This window comes from Mustela putorius, unplaced genomic scaffold (assembly GCF_011764305.1).
Source record: "Mustela putorius furo isolate JIRA1106 unplaced genomic scaffold, ASM1176430v1.1 tig00001012_pilon_pilon_pilon, whole genome shotgun sequence".
Taxonomy (NCBI): domain Eukaryota; kingdom Metazoa; phylum Chordata; class Mammalia; order Carnivora; family Mustelidae; genus Mustela; species Mustela putorius.
The window spans coordinates 1519119-1536504 of NW_025421531.1; the positions used below are offsets into that span (position 1 = coordinate 1519119).

Sequence of the window (17386 nt, forward strand, 5' to 3'; positions counted from 1 at the left end):
ACATCTATCGAAAGATTAACAATAAAACTAATATTATATTATTGCATTATTTGAAGTAGGAGAGAAGAGAAAATGTAAATAATATTGTGGGTAGTATGCAGACATGTCAAAATTGTGAAATAGTATTCAAATTCGCTAACATTGGTCTTTAGTATTGAAGATGGGCAAAGAAACATTGCAGATTGAGGAAAACACTCAGAAAACATCAGAATGCCCCAGGTGTTTGCCTTTTTATACTTATGGTTATAAAATCATCACATACACACAAAATCTTTTTATCTACCTATAAATTATATGTTTTATCCGCATTTACAGTGAAAGCTTTAGATTACAGAAACTGTGTGAACTGCCTGAGGCTTCATGGTTAACATTAGGCCGTGAGCTCACACTAGCACGTGACTGTGTATTCCCAACAATGAGGAAAGGAAACTCAAATATTACTTGGTTAATTTCTCCAGAAATTAGCTTTAAATAATCAAAGATCTAGGTCTGGTGTTGCTCTGACCTCTACTCCCCATCTCCCCTTCACCCCCAAGGAAATCCAGGGGGCAGGATGAGGCATGAAGCCAATCCGGATATTATTATTATTATTATTATTATTAGATGATGATGATGATGATGATGATGTCAGGTTTATGGTACTTCTCAAGTCAGGGGAAAGAGCCACAGGTTCCTTCAGAAAGCAGGTTTTGTCTGAATTCTTTTTCTTGGGTTGCCTCATGGAACTGAAATACCCAACTTAATTGGATGGGTGACAACTTTAAACTCCACCTACATTCAAATCCTCGAGGCACCGCCTGGCACTGGGCTGTGGGAGGACATGGGCTGAGCTCACACCACTGGACGTGCTCACACGCTTTCCCAGCTGTGTTCACAGGGCAGGAACATGAGAAATCATCCCACAGGGAATAGCACACACCTCCGTTGTGACAGGGGTTGGACTGAGCAGAAAAGAAAGCAAAGCTGTAAAAAGCACTGGCAACTAACCACAGAAACAGTAAAGGCATGACCCCATATCTGTTCTTTTTAAATGCTTATTTTCTACATATTTACACTTTGAACTTTTTATATCCATTGGTTGACAAATGGAAAAAAACTTACTGCTACCATTGCCAACTCTTTTCTAAAAGAGAAATGGGGCGAGAAAGAAACAAAAAGAAAGATGAAATGAGAAAGAGAAAATAGATAAGACCATTCTCTACAATACAAGGAGAATTTTAAAAGGTGTTATGACATTCTCTGGAATTTCTAAGTTACAAGGCACTTTCAATCACACCAATTACCTCTTGAGGTAGAGGTTATTACCCCTGTTTTTACTAATGAGGAAGCAGAGGGCCCTCCTGTTATCCAAGATCCTAATAAATAGGCCAATGGTGAAGCTTGGTACCTAGAGCCTCTGGATCCAAAGACAGTGACCTCTTCAGGTGCTGGCCTCTCACTCAGAAACATACTATTATTATCTGAGTTCTTAAAAGGTTTCTCACAAAATATCCAAAATGAAAGTATTTAAAGGGGAATTTCTGAGAGCTGAGATGGTATTGATCTCAGTCCCACTGTTAAGATGTGATTTAGTTGTTACATAACCTTTCTAAACTTCAGTTTCCTTATCTATCATTGACATAAATGGGTAATAACAATGCTGGTTGTACCCAGCAGTCCTTCAGCAGAATTAAATGGATTCATCTATGTAAAGCACTGCCTGGCACATTGGCAGTACTCCTCTAGTCATATGAACAGGATTCATTTTTTTTAAATTTTTTATAAACATATATTTTTATCCCCAGGGGTACAGGTCTGTGAATCACCAGGTTTACACACTTCACAGCACTCCCCAAAGCACATACCCTCCCCAATGTCCATAATCCCACCCCCCAGGATTCATTTTTGTACATTTAGAAGTAAGCCCAGTGCATGGCGGTAGTCAGAGCTCAATAAATGTTCAAAAGATATAAATGCGTTTCCTTTGAAAGGTCATGCAGAGCTGACAGATTCACATATTTGAATAGCTTTTGGAAGAGCATACAAAATACATAAAGTAAAACATAGGCTCAGAGAAAATATATTTTGGAGAATTTCAAGTCCAACTACCAGAAGAAAGTTACCATTCAGGGTTTCTTGTTGTTGTTGACTTTATAGTCAAAAACAGTGATAGCTGGGCACTTAAAATACATGATATGATGATCTCTTCCAAAATGAGTTAATTCAGTTAGATCTCTGGGATACCATTAAGAGTTTGGGAGTTAAAATATTATTATTCTTGAGCAATTTGTTATTGGGGCAATAGAAGCCTGTGGCTGGAGATATCTTGGATGGTTAAATAGACCATGATGCCACCAAGGTCAAAGCCTTGCTGGAAAAATATTGATGAAGTGTTATTCTGGCTGGTGGGTCAGTAACGTTATCTTCACATACAAAGAATGGTTATAATAAATTATTTAATGAAACAACAGGTGAACATACAATATAGACATAGTTGGTGTGAAAATCCTACCTTGCACATGTTGTCTCCAGGACAGCCTTGGGTCACATTGACAAGAACTGGATTGTGGGATGCATTGTTTGTTGAACTGGGGAAGAATTCCAGATTCTGGTTGTTTAATCTTATATCTTGGATACAGCCTTTAAAGAAGCCACCATTAGCTTCGGTCTCTGGTCCGTCAGGCAAGCCACCAATGTAGATGACATCTCCTTTTTGGATTTTCCACGTAGGGGCAAAAACAAATCCTAGGTTCTGTGAAGACTGATATAGTTCAATTTTATTTGGCTTGATTTTCAAAGATATCAAGTGGACATTTCCATCACTAAGAACAAACTTTACTACTAACTTGGAAGAATCTGGATGCAGCATTGCTAGTCTGCCATGCTCTAGCCAAACACGGATGTATTGGTAAGTCCTGTTTTCCAAAGCTAGGAGTAAGCCTGACGGTCGATGTGTGCGAACAAACATAGAGATGGTGAAGTTCTCTCCATAACTCTTGTCAAGATTAAAAGCAGCATATCCCGTGGCGTCATCCTGGCCAAATCTACCTGCCACATACTCTTCAGTGACAAAATAGAGGAGGAGAAACACAGAAGAAACATTTTAAGACTCAAGTAAGAAGGGCCACAAGATCAAAACACACACACACAAATATACCCCTATACGTATTTTTTAAAGACTAGAACAGGCTTTTTCAATAGAATAACATTATGGCCTCATTTCTCAAAACTTCTGAGTTGACTGAAATTTACTTGGTTTACTGACTTTTCTGAAAATAACTACATTTTGGTTTATAGTTTATAGTTGAGGCCCACTGCTCACAAAACGTAAAAAAGAAAGATCTCTGTGCTGATAAAGTTACGATTTACCTCTCCGTCCCTGCCCTAAAATGCTGGGGTTTAATGACGGAATATCAGATATTCTGTCCTCCGACTTACTGGAAGAAATCTGAGGAATAAGATCTTTTCCTGTAACATCTCAAAGCACTGTTCAGGCATCTGCCATCTTTGCTATTTGAGGACACGGGAAAACAAATGTCATTAAGTCTAATCATTTTTACTAAAGGACAGGGATCAAGAATTAGATTCGCAAATCCCCTTTGGGCATGATACTCCAAATAAAAGGCAAGGGAGTTGAACGAAGAAAGAGAAATCTTCCTTCTGTGGCCCTAGTTAGGAGAGGCATGGGAGACAGACAAGTAGTAGGAGGGGGGCAAAGCTGGGCACTGAACTCACCCAGCATTTCTTTAAAGAAGTTAGTCATGCACTAATATGGCGAAACTATCCTCATACATCAACTCAAGAAAACTCTTGAGATGTATACAAATGAACCCTTACTCTCCAAAATATTGATGATATTGTAGGAACTAAAGTTCCTGTCTTTTTTTCTTTTTCTTTCTTTTCTTTTTTTTGAGGTTGGGGGTGTTGGGCAGAGGGAGAGGGAGAGGAGAGAATCTTACTGCCAGTCCCCACACTCAGTGTGGAGCCTGATGTGGGGCTTGCTCTCATGATCCCAAGATCATGAGCCCAAGATCATGAACTAAAAGCAAGAGTTGGATGCTTAACTGACTGAGCCACCCAGGTGCCCCTAAATTTCCCATCATCTTAAGGCTTATATTCTAGTTGGTAGACACAGACCAGACACAGTTAAAGAAACAAACTATATAGTATGTCAGGAGGTGGTAAGTCTTTAGGTATACAATAAATCAGGTAGGGAAAGGGAATATGTGCTGGGGATAGAACTAGAGTTGCAATTTTTTAATACAGTAGTGAGAGAAATACTCTCTGATATCTCTTTGATAACATTTGAACAAGAACTAAAAGAATGTAGAGATCCTGTTTCAGAAACTCAAGGGAGAAGGAATGATGGCTTGGATCAATGGTAATGGAGAAGGTAATGAGAAATAGATTTTGGAACTATTTTGAAAGTAGAACCTACATGATTTTCTAGGACAAGTTCAGCAGTTCAATGCCAACGCGGGTTTTATTTTGTTTGTTTGTTTGGGTTTTTTTTGTTGTTGTTGTTTGTTTTGTTTTGTTTCCTAAACAGCTAGAAGCATTGAATTTCCATTTGCAAATACTGAAAAGAAAACAAGAGGCACAGATCTGGGGGGAAAGTGAGAGTCCATATTAAATTTGAGGCACCCTTTTAGGTATCTAGGTGGAAATGTCTAGTAAACAGTTAGCTGTAGAGGAACAGAGGAGACATTCTGGGGATGTCTCCTTCTAGCTAGAATGATTTTGGATTTGTCAGTGTAATTATTGCTATTTAAAGCCACAAGACTGGATGAGATCACCAAGAGAGTGAGTACATACAGAGGAAAGAACGGGTCCAAGAACTGAGTCCTTAAGCACCAGACATTTGGATTTGGAGGTAAAGGAGATGACAAAAAAGCAGCCAGTAAGATAAGAGGAGAACCAAGAGAGAGTGATGTCCCACATGCCTAGGGAGGAAAGAGTTGTCAGGAAGAGCGAGCAGTTAACTGTGTTTACTGTTGCAGCAACAGGTATCATGTCAAAAGAGGGGCAGTAAATGAAAATTGACCATTTGAGAGGTCAAATGAAAATTGACCTCTCTCATCACGGATGAATGTGATGAGAGAGGTCTTGAAGAGATGGCTACTTTCAAGTTTTTACATCCCATTGCTAATCAGAAACAAGACAGATTTTACCGTATTTCATTGTGTTTCAATATCGCCATGGTCCAGCTGAAGTTTGGGCAAAAGGTAAGATGTATTTTAGTGTAGCTGCACTACAGTTAAAACTTGCTTGGCTGGGACGCCTGGGTGGCTCAGTTGGTTAAGCAGCTGCCTTTGCCTCAGGTCATGATCCCAGCGTCCTGGGATCGAGTCCCACATCGGGCTCCTTGCTCCGCGGGGAGCCTGCTTCTCCCTCTGACTCTGCCTGCCACTCTGTCTGCCTGTGCTCTCTCTTGCTCGCTCTCTCTCTGACAAATAAATAAATAAACTCTTAAAAAAAAAACCAAAACTTGCTTGGTCTTCATCTGTGTTTGAAGACCTCCTGCATAAAAGGCTACATATGCACAACTCTGACTTGATTTTCTATAGGAATACTGCATTTTGAATCTGTGTTTGGGACCACCTGCTCCGGGCAACTACAGGTAGCTATCAAAGTGTACTATTAAATAAAATAAGCCATTTGAAGAGGTTAACGTCTCTGAATACACTGCGGCACTTTCATATGAGATAAAATGTTTAATAGGAAAATGTGGCTCTTGAAACTCCTGAGGTTTGAGAATATGCACAAAATCATTCAACCTCATGGGTGACAGGGACCCTGCTGGTCATCCTAGAATGCCTGCAGATCACTTTGTGGATCCAACTTAAAAGACAGAACACAGAGCTCTTTTGGGGGGGGGGGTCTTTCGTTAGTTTATTTTTTTTTCTTAGACACTTGTGTCTCCAGAAATCCCATTCTTCTTCCAAAATCACAAGCAAGTAGTCAGAGAATGTGATGTACTACATGATTTTTGGAAACACCTGAAGCCATATATGAATTGTCTGTAAACATGGGAGGAGTGATTCTCAACTGTGTTGCTCATATGGCATGAAGAGGGATTTTAAATGCAGATGAAAAACAGCTTCAAGTTCTGACTGGTAGAATACAACAAGGTCAAATTTACTAGAGTAAATAAAAGCCTCTTGCTTTCAAATATACCTCATTGAGGGTGGAAGAAACAGGATTTTGTGGCACCGTAAGTAAGCATGATTCAAAGTGAGCCAAGCGTAGAATGTAGTTGCCAAAAGGTCAATGTAATATTGGGCTGAAAACAGAAGAACATTATCTAGAAAGAGAGGTTGTAGTTTTGTGTCACTCTGCATCATCGGGCATATCTAAGAACCAGATAAGCAAATTCATTCCAAAGCAAGCAACAAGCGAGCAGCTGATGAAGTGTGTGAAAGCTCTGTCAGATGGAAAATGTTAGAAGAAACTGGATATGTTTAGCTTGATAGAAGTGATGGCTTGGATGGTACGAGATACTTCAAATATTGAAGTGCTCCCAAGAAGAAAATGGAAGACTTATATTAGTATGATTTCAAGCGTCACAATGCTGCCAATGAAGGAAAACTCTAAGCAATCATATTTTATTTCGGTATAAGAAACAGCCTTAGGGCAGTTTCTGGAAAGATAGAATAAATGAGTTCTTCATTTCTAAAAGTATGTAAGGAGAATTTTGGTCACTACCCTTGGCAGGCACGATCGATGTATGACTAGATGTATGACTGAAGATAAATCATATGTAAATGGCTTCTACAAATAAAAGTATTCTCTAGAAGGCAAGAGGTTTTCATTCTGAATGGCATTTTGGCAGCTGCATGGTCTTATACACAGTCAACACAAGAAGATATGTTGAGACAGCTCTGGGAACTAAGCTTTGAGAAACACTTTCCAAAACTCCCCTTATTGAGACATTGGATTATTTCTAAAAGATCAATGCAAAAATATTGGATATTTCCATGTTATTCATGTTTAGTCAGCCAACTAAATCCTCCATTGATCCTGCTTGTTCATTTCAATGGGTTGGGAAATACTGAGCCAAGATCATTAACTGAATGAAGTTTGCCTTGGTAACAGTACCTCTTCTCTCTATTGGGAGTACATGTGCAATGACAGAAAGGCTCCGTGTTCTCACTATAGCCTGTAAGCATCTTTGTAATGAGAATAAATTCCCCAGCAAACATAATATATAACACCAATACAGCATATTTTAGTTTTACAACTGAGGCCATATGAAAATATAACCTTTCTTAAACTTATACTGAGAATTTTTGGAAAGAGATTTTGGATTTTGGAAAGATTTTACAGAACTCCCTCCCTATATAGCTCACGTTTGAAGCCAAGAATTTCCACGAGGGCTAAACAGTTTCAAATGGGGGGGGGTGAGGGTAAAGCAACTGGGGGAGGTAGGGCACGTAACAAATTCAGGAACGTTGTTTCAAAACACCATGATTTTCCAAGTTGGAAAAAATAAACTAAAGAAAACCAGAACCCACTGGACTGGCATCCCTTGAAACTATTTACAGGACAGTTAGCATTACCACGGTCAGTATTAACCTTATGGGTCGCTGCATTTGGAAGCCAGTCAAAACAAGGCAGCATCTGTTTGTTATTTTGTATATGTAGTAAAAATATTGCCTTTGGGTCAATTAAATTTTTCTTCAAAAAGTGAACAGTGCCTCAGCATAATTTCCCCTTTTCTCCTTTAAAAAAAAAATCACAAAAACAACTTGCCATTCTATTTAAAATATTACATAGAGCTAGTAGATGCCATACCTCATTGTCAAACAGGGCCATGATTTGTAATGAATATTGTGGTTAGCAGGGAGACCCATGAATAGTTTCTAATAACTCTTAGCCATTCATACATGGAATAGGGTATAGGCTAAGACTGGTTTTAATTTTAGTTTGTATAAAGCAGAGAAGACTATTTACCAGATGTTGTCCTACTTCAAGTTGCTCTAAAATCATAGGGTAAATTACAGCTGAACTTCAAAGCAGTCTGTTGCAATTACCTCTTAGACATTTTCAAGGCATGATGATAATAATAAAAAGAAACGTATGTATCGATCACTATCAACAGCAGTCTTTGGAACAATGTTGGAAGTTAAAGATCTTAAAATACATTTAAAGCTGTGATTTGCTAGAAAAATCAGATCAATTCGTTTATGGCATCTATAAGCGCTCACTGTTGTTACTATCCACATTTTCTTTCTTCCATCCTTCCTCACTCCCTCCCTTCCTTCCTTCCTTTCCTTAGGACACGTCGGTAGAATATCCGTTTTCTCCAAAGTAGCCCTGGAAAATACACCTCTGAATAGAACCAGTGGTTTATGAAAGTGCTAAATATGAGCATGGTTTTGGAGCAAGTGGGAATTGCATAGAATGGATAGCAAGGAAGTAAATATTTCCTAAGAATCTACTACGCACAAGACATTGTGCCAGTACTTGGCATTGACTAGTTTCATGTCTCATGGTCCTTTTCTCCAACAGATTATCTCTCTTTCAAATATGATTTATAGCACATTTCTGACACACCACAATTTATAATAACACTTTGTAAACATATCAAGATGAAAACTCATTTAGTTGGAGCTATTGGCTTAATTTATTTTTTACTTTTTATTTATTTATTTTTTTTACTTCTCTGCATGAATGACATCTTGGTGTCTAATGAATCCACTCAAAATTAATTAATGCACATTACTAGCCTTCTCTTTTTTCTCGTTAGTTGGCAACCAGAAGCAGAAGTGCTGAGGGGTCATTACGTTTCGTAACAGGAATGGCCCAATGGCTGTTTTTGTTACCGCGCTTTCTGAGGCACCGCCCTCCTGGGTGCCCAGCCCTCGCTCACCTCTCAGGCAGTTTGGGCCTTTGTAGGGTCTGTAGCAGTCACACTGGTAATTCAGCCACAAGTTGATGCAGCGTCCTCTGTTTTGACAAGGTTGTCTTTCACACCAATTCCTTCTCACACAGCCTGCCTTGACATTGAAAGACGAGCCAGATGAAATGGCCTCTGGAGTAATGTGATTCGAATCAATTTTAACGTCTTGGAGACAGCCTACAAATGAAGGTGTGGATGGTATATTGTAGAGGTTACGCAGAGCAATGACACTGCTGGCCATGTCTCTGGGTAAACCACCCAAAAAGGAGTTTTGAAAAGCACATATTGATTGATCACTTTCAAATGGAGAAGGAGCTTTTATGATGCATTTCTCTTTACAAGAGTTGTCAAGTAAAGTAAGGGTCACAGCCTCTGCAAACATCACCTCCACTGAATGCCATTCTCCATCGCTGGTGTTGTGGGAAATGTAGAGGAGCACCTTTGACTGATTATTGACTTGGATTGATAAGTGAATGTAGCCACTTAGCAACTCCAACATTATAAACATGTCCCTGTTGCCTCGGAAAAGTAGGAGGGCCATTGGCTGAACAGTCTGGAATCTGAGGGCTATGTGACAAGCTAAGCCCTCTTCTATAAGTGGGCCACTTGTGATCCACAGGAAGCCATCACCTTCAAAAGAAAGTGTGGTGACAAGTTCACACAATGACCCAGTGTAGCCAGGGGGACACAGGCAGCTGAATCCATGCTGGCCATCTTGGAAGTGAGGGATGCATATTCCATTATTCAGACACTGGTGATGGGTACATCCAAGGAGAATATCAGAACAGTTCCTTCCTCCATAAAATGTTCCCGAGTGGTTATCAAATGGGCAGTGGCAAGTATAATGACCAGGTAAGTTCTCACAGGTACCACCATTTTGGCAAGGGTTTGAAGAGCATTCATCCAAGTCTTCTTCGCAGTGGATCCCTGTTAAATAATAAAGAATCGGTTGAAATTGCATATGTTGAGATCAAAAATACAAGTTTCACATGATTTCCATGTATGATCTGTGGAAGTGGAGAGCTAGCTCAGTTTTAGGACAGTAATGGAATAAAATGTGAATAGTTTTCAAGGAAGTTAAAATTGATTATATCATTCTGTGTGTGTTGTGCAGACAAGTGCAATCATGGAAGACCCTCAATTCTTCCTCTAGAAACAGGCTATTTACCAAATATAGGGGTTGACTCAAACTACTATTGTCAGACATGTACGTGACACTCAGTATCATAAAAGTGATAGAGAAAAAGCGATGCTTGATAACAAATTATTTATGTGGGGATTCCATTCTGTGATACTGTTTATCCTGTCCCAGGCTGCTGATTTTACTCTTTTTTACTTGAAACTGGTGATTTTACCTCTTACCTTGTTTTTATCTCCCCATAATCCTTAAAACTAACGTTTTCCAGATATACAGATGGTCTAGACAACCTTCACCATGGACAGCTTCTAAGATGAAGAAAGGCCCTGTTTACTCTTGTGTACTTTTTTCCATAATTCCATAAATCATGAAATATAACCCATAACATGCTCTTATAGTTTCAACTTCACTTTCCTTTCCTCTTTTTTCCTGATTCCAAGTCTCTAAGTAGAGAATTATTAGAATTCATGTAATGAAAGTAAGAAGAAGAACTAGAACACCTTTCAAGAGTGATGGTTATTGCTTTTCCAGTGAAGTTCAAACAAAGAGGTTAACAATGATTGACATGTATAGAGCACCGTCTGGTTTCCCGGACACCTTCATCTACATAATGTGTCTGTGGCTACCACATTCTTCTGAGGGTTTCAGTGTGGGTTTTCTCAGCTTTCTTTTACAGATGATACTGAGGCTTAGAAAGACTGAAGTCTAAACTCCAAAGCACTCCCACAATCTGGTTTCTAGGTTTTTAAAATCCAATCTGGCATCATCTGTTCTTTAACTGATAACTTAGTGCATTCTCACTTACTGTTATTACTAATACGTGTTCTTACTTTCCCATTTAATTCCCTACCTACACATATGTATTAAAAGTACATAAAATATAAAAAAAAATAAAACATTAAGTAGAAAGTTTAAATTACAAAAATTTAATCAAAGGCTCTTATACTGATAAGGTTGGATCTGAATTTTAGCAAGGCTGTAAGCAGGTTACATTCATTTTTTTGTGTCCTGTTTTCTCATCTACAAAATGGGGTTAATAATAGTCCTTACATCACAGGGCTTTTAAAAGTTAGAATTAATCCCACATCTACATGATGATCATCTAACATGATCATAAGATGATCCCAACATTGCTTGATATATAATAAATTATCAATCAGTATTGGCTGTTATTAAGAAGTAATAACCAAAGGAAATACCCTCTAATGACCAAATTCAAACAGTACTACAGTCATTGAGAGAGACTGTTTGGAAGGTGTGGGCATATGGAGTGACCCACAAATTGCATAACTTTACATAATAAGCACATTAGGCTAGAATCTCATTACATTGTACTCTTCATGAGGGAAGAGAAAGTGTCTGTTTTATTCACCAAAATATGTCTAAACCATAGCATAGTGTCATGCCCACGTTTGACACTTGGTAATTTTTGAATTGATTAATGAAGACCTTTGTAAGGTGATTAAAATATTTATAATGCATTTAATCTGATCCAATCTAAAACCTGAAGTGCTCTTCTTATGCAGATTTTCAGATAAACGTTTCCATTGTTAATCTTTGCCCTCTGCCATTATGTATGCCATCTAGACTCTTCATAAGATTGTGTTATATTTTTACACTACTTGGATTGCTTTCACACAAGCTCGTTGATCCAAAGTATTTCAAGCCCTGTGAGAAGAGTGAATATTTATTCTCTTAGAAACTCCCACAGCACCTCTAGAGGGTTGAGCATATACGCATTATAAAAAGCTTGATGAGCAGGAAAAGTAAAACCAAATTGAACTGATTTATTTGTTTTGCTTTTTTAAAAAAAGATTTTATTTATTTATTTGGCAGACAGAGATCACAAGTAGGCAGAGAGGCAGGCAGAGAGAGAGAGGAGGAAGCAGCTCTCCGCTGAGCAGGGAGCCTGATGCAGGGCTCGATCCCAGGACTCCAAGATCATGCCCTGATCCGAAGGCAGAGGCTTAACCCACTGAGCCACCCAGGCGCCCTGAACTGATTTATTTGTTATATAATTATCCTTATAAGTAAAGAAAACTGACACAGGAATTATAGGCTATATTCTAAAGGAGTGTTTTAATATAAATTTAATTTAACCGAATTTATGAAAAATACAAACGTTTGGATTGGAAGATTTTTTTTAAAAGATTTATGTATTTATTTGAGAGAGAGAGAAAGTGAGAGCATGCAAGTGGGTGAGGGAGGGGCAGACGCAGAGGGAGAGAGAGAATCCGGGAGCAGACTTCCCACTAGGCATGGAGCCCGATATGGTGGGGCTCTATCCCGGGACCCTGAGATCATGACCTGAACGGAAATCAAGAGTCAACTGCTTAACCAACTGAGCCACCCAGGTTCCCCTGTCTTGGAAGATATTTTACTTAAATTCGATTTTCATAGTATTTTGAGGCAAAAAAAAAAAAAAAAAACTGATCAGTAATCATTAATTAGGAGGAATACAAAAAAACTCATGGGCCATAATCAAAGCTAAGTACTTTGTTTTTCCTGCCACTGTGACTTTACATACATTTAATTCAGGGAAAACTTTTCCTTCCCAGCTCTGTTCCTCCATCTGAATCCCCAGAGAGCCCTGTGAGGCCGACATTGCTTCTGCTTTGACCAGTTGCTATCCCTGTGTCCCCCCAGCCCCTGCACTCTTGGCTTACTGAGGTTCTCGTCTTGACCAACTCTCTCTGTTGGGGCTCCCTCACCCTCTGACAGAAGCTTGTTGGGCAGGATCTCCTTCACACTGACTACTGATTGATATTCCTACCATGAGTACCCCATGCGGGCCTGGGGGCTCATGTGACTTTGACCTATGGTTGGAGAGGGGCACACTGACTTCCCTACCCAACTCAGCAGCCTTTCTCACTCTCTCTCTTTCCTGTTGCCTTAGGTTAGATTGTAGATTCCTCCTGTAGCTAGAGAATCTGGTCTAAGTTGCCTATGCCACCCAGCCCCTCCTCAAATTTAGGTAAGACTGGATTCTTCTTAAAGCAATTTGTTCTGCTTGGGGTCAGGATCTAGCTACCAGACCCTAAAACTGGGCGGTGGGGTACAACTCAAAGCACAGCAGCAAAATTCTCCCAAAAAACTTTCGTTACAGACTCATTGCTTCAAATTGCCTTTTAAGAACTGTCATATATACTTAAAATGCATAAACATTTCAAAGCCTAAAGCCTAGGATTTATTTTGACATTCTGCATCACAGTTTTGTTGTTGTTGTTGTTTGCTTTGGTAACTCACAGTGACCCTATCCTGACCTCTTAGTTGAAACTCCAGTGTATTGGTTTTTCAAATTTACAAAATATCTTCTCTGTGCCCTACCCTCACAGAGGATGGCAAAGTAGAAGAGACAGACCTGGCCTCAATATGCTTACCCTGATAATATTATATTATAATTATATTAGAATAACATACATATTTATAAAAATACAATGTAAAGAGCAGGTTCCCAATGAATGTGTGGTTAATATGTGAGGTTCAAACTCAGGGGACTTCAGAGAAGATTTGCAGATTTGTCTCCAGACAGAGATAACTCTTCAGCCTGGCCTGGGTGAGGAAGGCTGGAAAGAGATAGGATTTAGTACAGGTTTTCGAGTATGGATCTATTTGACAAAAAAGTATGCAGAAATAACTGACTAAACAAAAACAGATCAATGGAAAAGCATAAGACATTTAGAAGTGATGGTGAATTTATCAATCTTGTTGGTATAGAGGATTTATGTAGGAAAAATCAAGTCAGAAAGATTAAATACAGCCAGCATGGAGAAGGCCTGGGGATATACAGTTTTTATAGTTTTGCTTTATTTATTCATCTGTTTATTTACTTTCTGAATGCAGGGGGAAAAAATGGGTAATTGTTGAATGGAGGACCAACATGGTTTCTCAAAAAGATCAGTGACACAGGGACTTGTCACAATAAAATGAGAAGAAACCAGACACAATTAGACACAGAGACAGCTACTAAAATTGTTCACACCTAAGACTATTGGGGTCTGCTACAAGACATTTAAGTCCTGGGGCGCCTGGGTGGCTCAGTGGATTAAGCCTGGACCTTCAGCTCAGGTCATGATCTCAGGGTCCTGGGATGGAGATCGGCATTGGGCTCTCTGCTCAGCAGGGAGCTTGCTTCTCCCCACCTCTGCCTACTTGTGACCTCTCTCTCTCTTTCTCTGTGTCAAATAAATAAAATAAAGTAAAATAAAATAAAATAAGACATTTAAGTCCTTTAAATTTCCGGTATTACTCATTCATTCATCCTTGGTCAGCAAGTAGGGGCAAGTGGTAATCCTTTCTTCTCTGTTGCTTATTATATTTTTTCTTATGATTCTTACAGTTAGCACATTTGATTTTTCACAAAATAACTACCAATAACTTGATTATGTTTTTCCTTTAAGTATAAGCAGAGAAGCTAAATTTTAGATTTTACCATCATGGACAAAATTAAAAAAAAAAATTAAAAAAAAGAAGAGAAAGCCTGTATTAAGTCTAATGCATATAAACAGAATTCGATATTAAAAGTAGAACAATGCACAGTTATTTGTACTTTTGCCTTGTTTAAAACCAGTTCTATTAACATCTCCAATGTAAAATAAGGTCAGACATATTTAATTGATGAACCCAGCAAACTAAAAGTGGGAGACAAGATTGTAACTTCTTTTATTGGCTATTCTACTGGCTGCAGAGAATAAGATCTGCTGTCAATCAAGATAAAGGGATTAAGGATTACCTGTGTCATTCAGTCTTCTTAATGGGGCTTTAGTGACAATGAATTGGTTATTTATGTCCATGTATTTAGAGTATGAAGTGGATTGCTTGAAGCTTACTGTTGTTTTTTTATGTGAACCAGTTTATTTAATTAACTAAAAACTGTCACTTTATTTTATTTTTCTAAAGTTCTTTTAGTTTTGTATCTGGTTCTATTATAAGACTATTTCAAAAATAATCATAATAGGGAAAATTTTTACTATCTGATATATCCCATATTTTCATCAGAATATATAATATTAATGGATCAAAAAGATATAGACTTTGTTTAATACAAATTATCATTGACTATTAAAATGCCTTTTAGTTCCATTCTCACTTTGCTGAAAGTCATAGTTAATAAAATATCTAATAAGAAATTATTTCTACAAAAACTTGAATACAAATGAATCTCATCTTTCTCTATTTTGATTGATTGAATATTTTTATTTTCATGAATCGAAATCCAAGAAAAAATGGAATATAAAGACCAAGAGTTCAGTACATACGTATTTCCTTTACTCATTGCTTTGAGAGAATTTATTTCACTCGAAAATTCAAATCTTCCCTTGATAGTAATATTTATCATATCATTAACATAAATTGTTACATAAACATCTTAAAAACTCTAACAGTGGTATCAGTTAGCTTCTATAAGTAATAAAAAAAAGAGTTACCTATGAGCATTGCCATTAAAATGTGAAAACCTTGTGTCTTGGATCCAAACATTTTTCTGTAGAAAGAGAAATCCATCCAAACACCTACTGGGTTGACAAAGCCAGTTCCTGATGATTTCATACCATTTCCAAAAGTGGGGGCTTGTTTTTCAACGTCGCCCTCTTTCTCTCAGGTAAAGTGTGTGGACTTAGTCCTGCCTCGCTCACCTCCCAGACTGGGTCAGTGGGGCTTAGCATAAGACCCATTTATGCTGCTTACCAAGCAGACTTTGTTATATTTTTAGCTACTCTTTCTACTTAACACATGGTACCTCCCCTTTTCAAGTCAGACTTGTGAATGTTACTATGATCCTACACCACACATGGACATTATTATCCTAGAAAAATAAGTTTTGGGGAGTCGAATAAGATTGGTATTATCTGGTAACTTTTAATACAGAAAATTAGAGCTTGGTTTGATTTTTCTTCACATCAATGGGAATGCTAGTAGGCTTTTTGGTTTTAATTTTTTTCTGTTTTGCTTTTGAATGAGTAGTTAAGAAATTCTGGGCAATTTCAAATCTACTGAATATCTATGCAAGGAATGAAAATGAGAAATTAAGAAAACAGCAGGAGACTTTCCTGGGTCTAATCTTCATTAGACTTCATTAGACTTTATCGGACTTCTCTGAGATTGTGATAAGAGTTATTTGTGTGGTGCTCCCAGACTTAAACTCCATTTTCTATGAAAGAATAACTATTTTCTATTACTCTTATATATAATTGTATTTTATTTATTATTTTATATATTATTTTGTTTATTTTATTTATTGATTTTGATTTTTTAATAATTTTTATAAAGCAGGATACTCTGAATAGGTAACGTGTTTGGGACATACTTAGAGAAAATGGGTGATTGACTTCTTTCTTTTCTTTTCTTTTTTTTTTAATATTTTCTGAAAGGGGGACCTGAAGACCTACCGAGGATTCGCTTGGACAGTATAGACTTGAAGGTCACTGAGTCCCACAGACTACCACAGTGCCTGAAATTCTAATCATTAGAGAGCAATTTCTTCAGGCTGAGACCTTATCTCTTGGAAGCCTTAGTAAAGATGAAAGTAAGACCTGAGAGGGGTGGTAACTATATCATGAGGCTGTTGTTAGGGCTTTATCATGGACTAGGATCTGAACTTCAAAATATGCCATGGAACTGATGTCAGAGAAGTTGTGAAGGAAACCAGGAGATCAGGCGGAAAAGATATAAAGCAAAAGACATTGCAATAGTGTATTTTTTTCATTCATTTATTATTCATTCATCCTTCTAACAGATGCTGGATCTAGAGATATGATGATGAGTGAAACTTGACATAGTCCTGCTTCATGGGGCATAGAGTTTAGTCAAGTATACAGTCGTAGGGAATGTTGGGCAGACAGGGACCCCGGAGACTGAAGGAAGAAGTTAATCCACTGGGGCTAGCTGGTGAAGGTGGGGTGGGGAGGGGAGGCGACCTATTCAGAGTTCTTATTAATGGATCATCTTGGAAAGAGTTTCTAGTAGTCCTCAGGGATCCAGAATGAAGTAGAATAAATATTGACTAAAGATCAAACGAAAATGTGTTTTAAATCCCAGCTTTAATACTTATGAGGCTATAAACTTGGGCAAATAGCTAATTTCTTTAAGTTGAAGTTTCTTCATCTATGAAGTGGACAGAGTAAAGTGCATTAAACAGTTATTTTTGTGTATACAAAATGAGAATTGTAAATGCTTGGAGCATAGTAGTCATTCAAAATCATTTCAACAGGTTTTTTTGCTTTGGGAGGGAGTGAATGTCAATACAAATTACTTGAATAAAAATATAAAAAGCATGCATGAACATGAACTTGTTAAAGATCATGAATACTCAAAACAAAAATAATTATTACCTACCCAGCAGTTTTTTTCCCTAACACAACCTCCCCACT

The 17386-nt window shown here is 38.0% G+C and overlaps 1 protein-coding gene across 2 annotated transcripts in view; it reads right to left on the minus strand.

Annotated features, from left to right (window-relative positions):
- The window catches only part of CRB1 (crumbs cell polarity complex component 1), a 145303-nt gene that overhangs the window by 41768 nt on the left and 86149 nt on the right, over window positions 1-17386 (minus strand). For both annotated transcript variants that reach the window (XM_004756204.3, XM_004756203.3), the window contains 3 exons: window positions 8852-9808; window positions 2492-3039; window positions 776-941 (listed from right to left, as the gene is read on the minus strand). In XM_004756204.3, coding sequence (XP_004756261.1) covers window positions 776-941; window positions 2492-3039; window positions 8852-9808 — 1671 coding nt within the window. The remainder of the gene's footprint in view (window positions 1-775; window positions 942-2491; window positions 3040-8851; window positions 9809-17386) is intronic.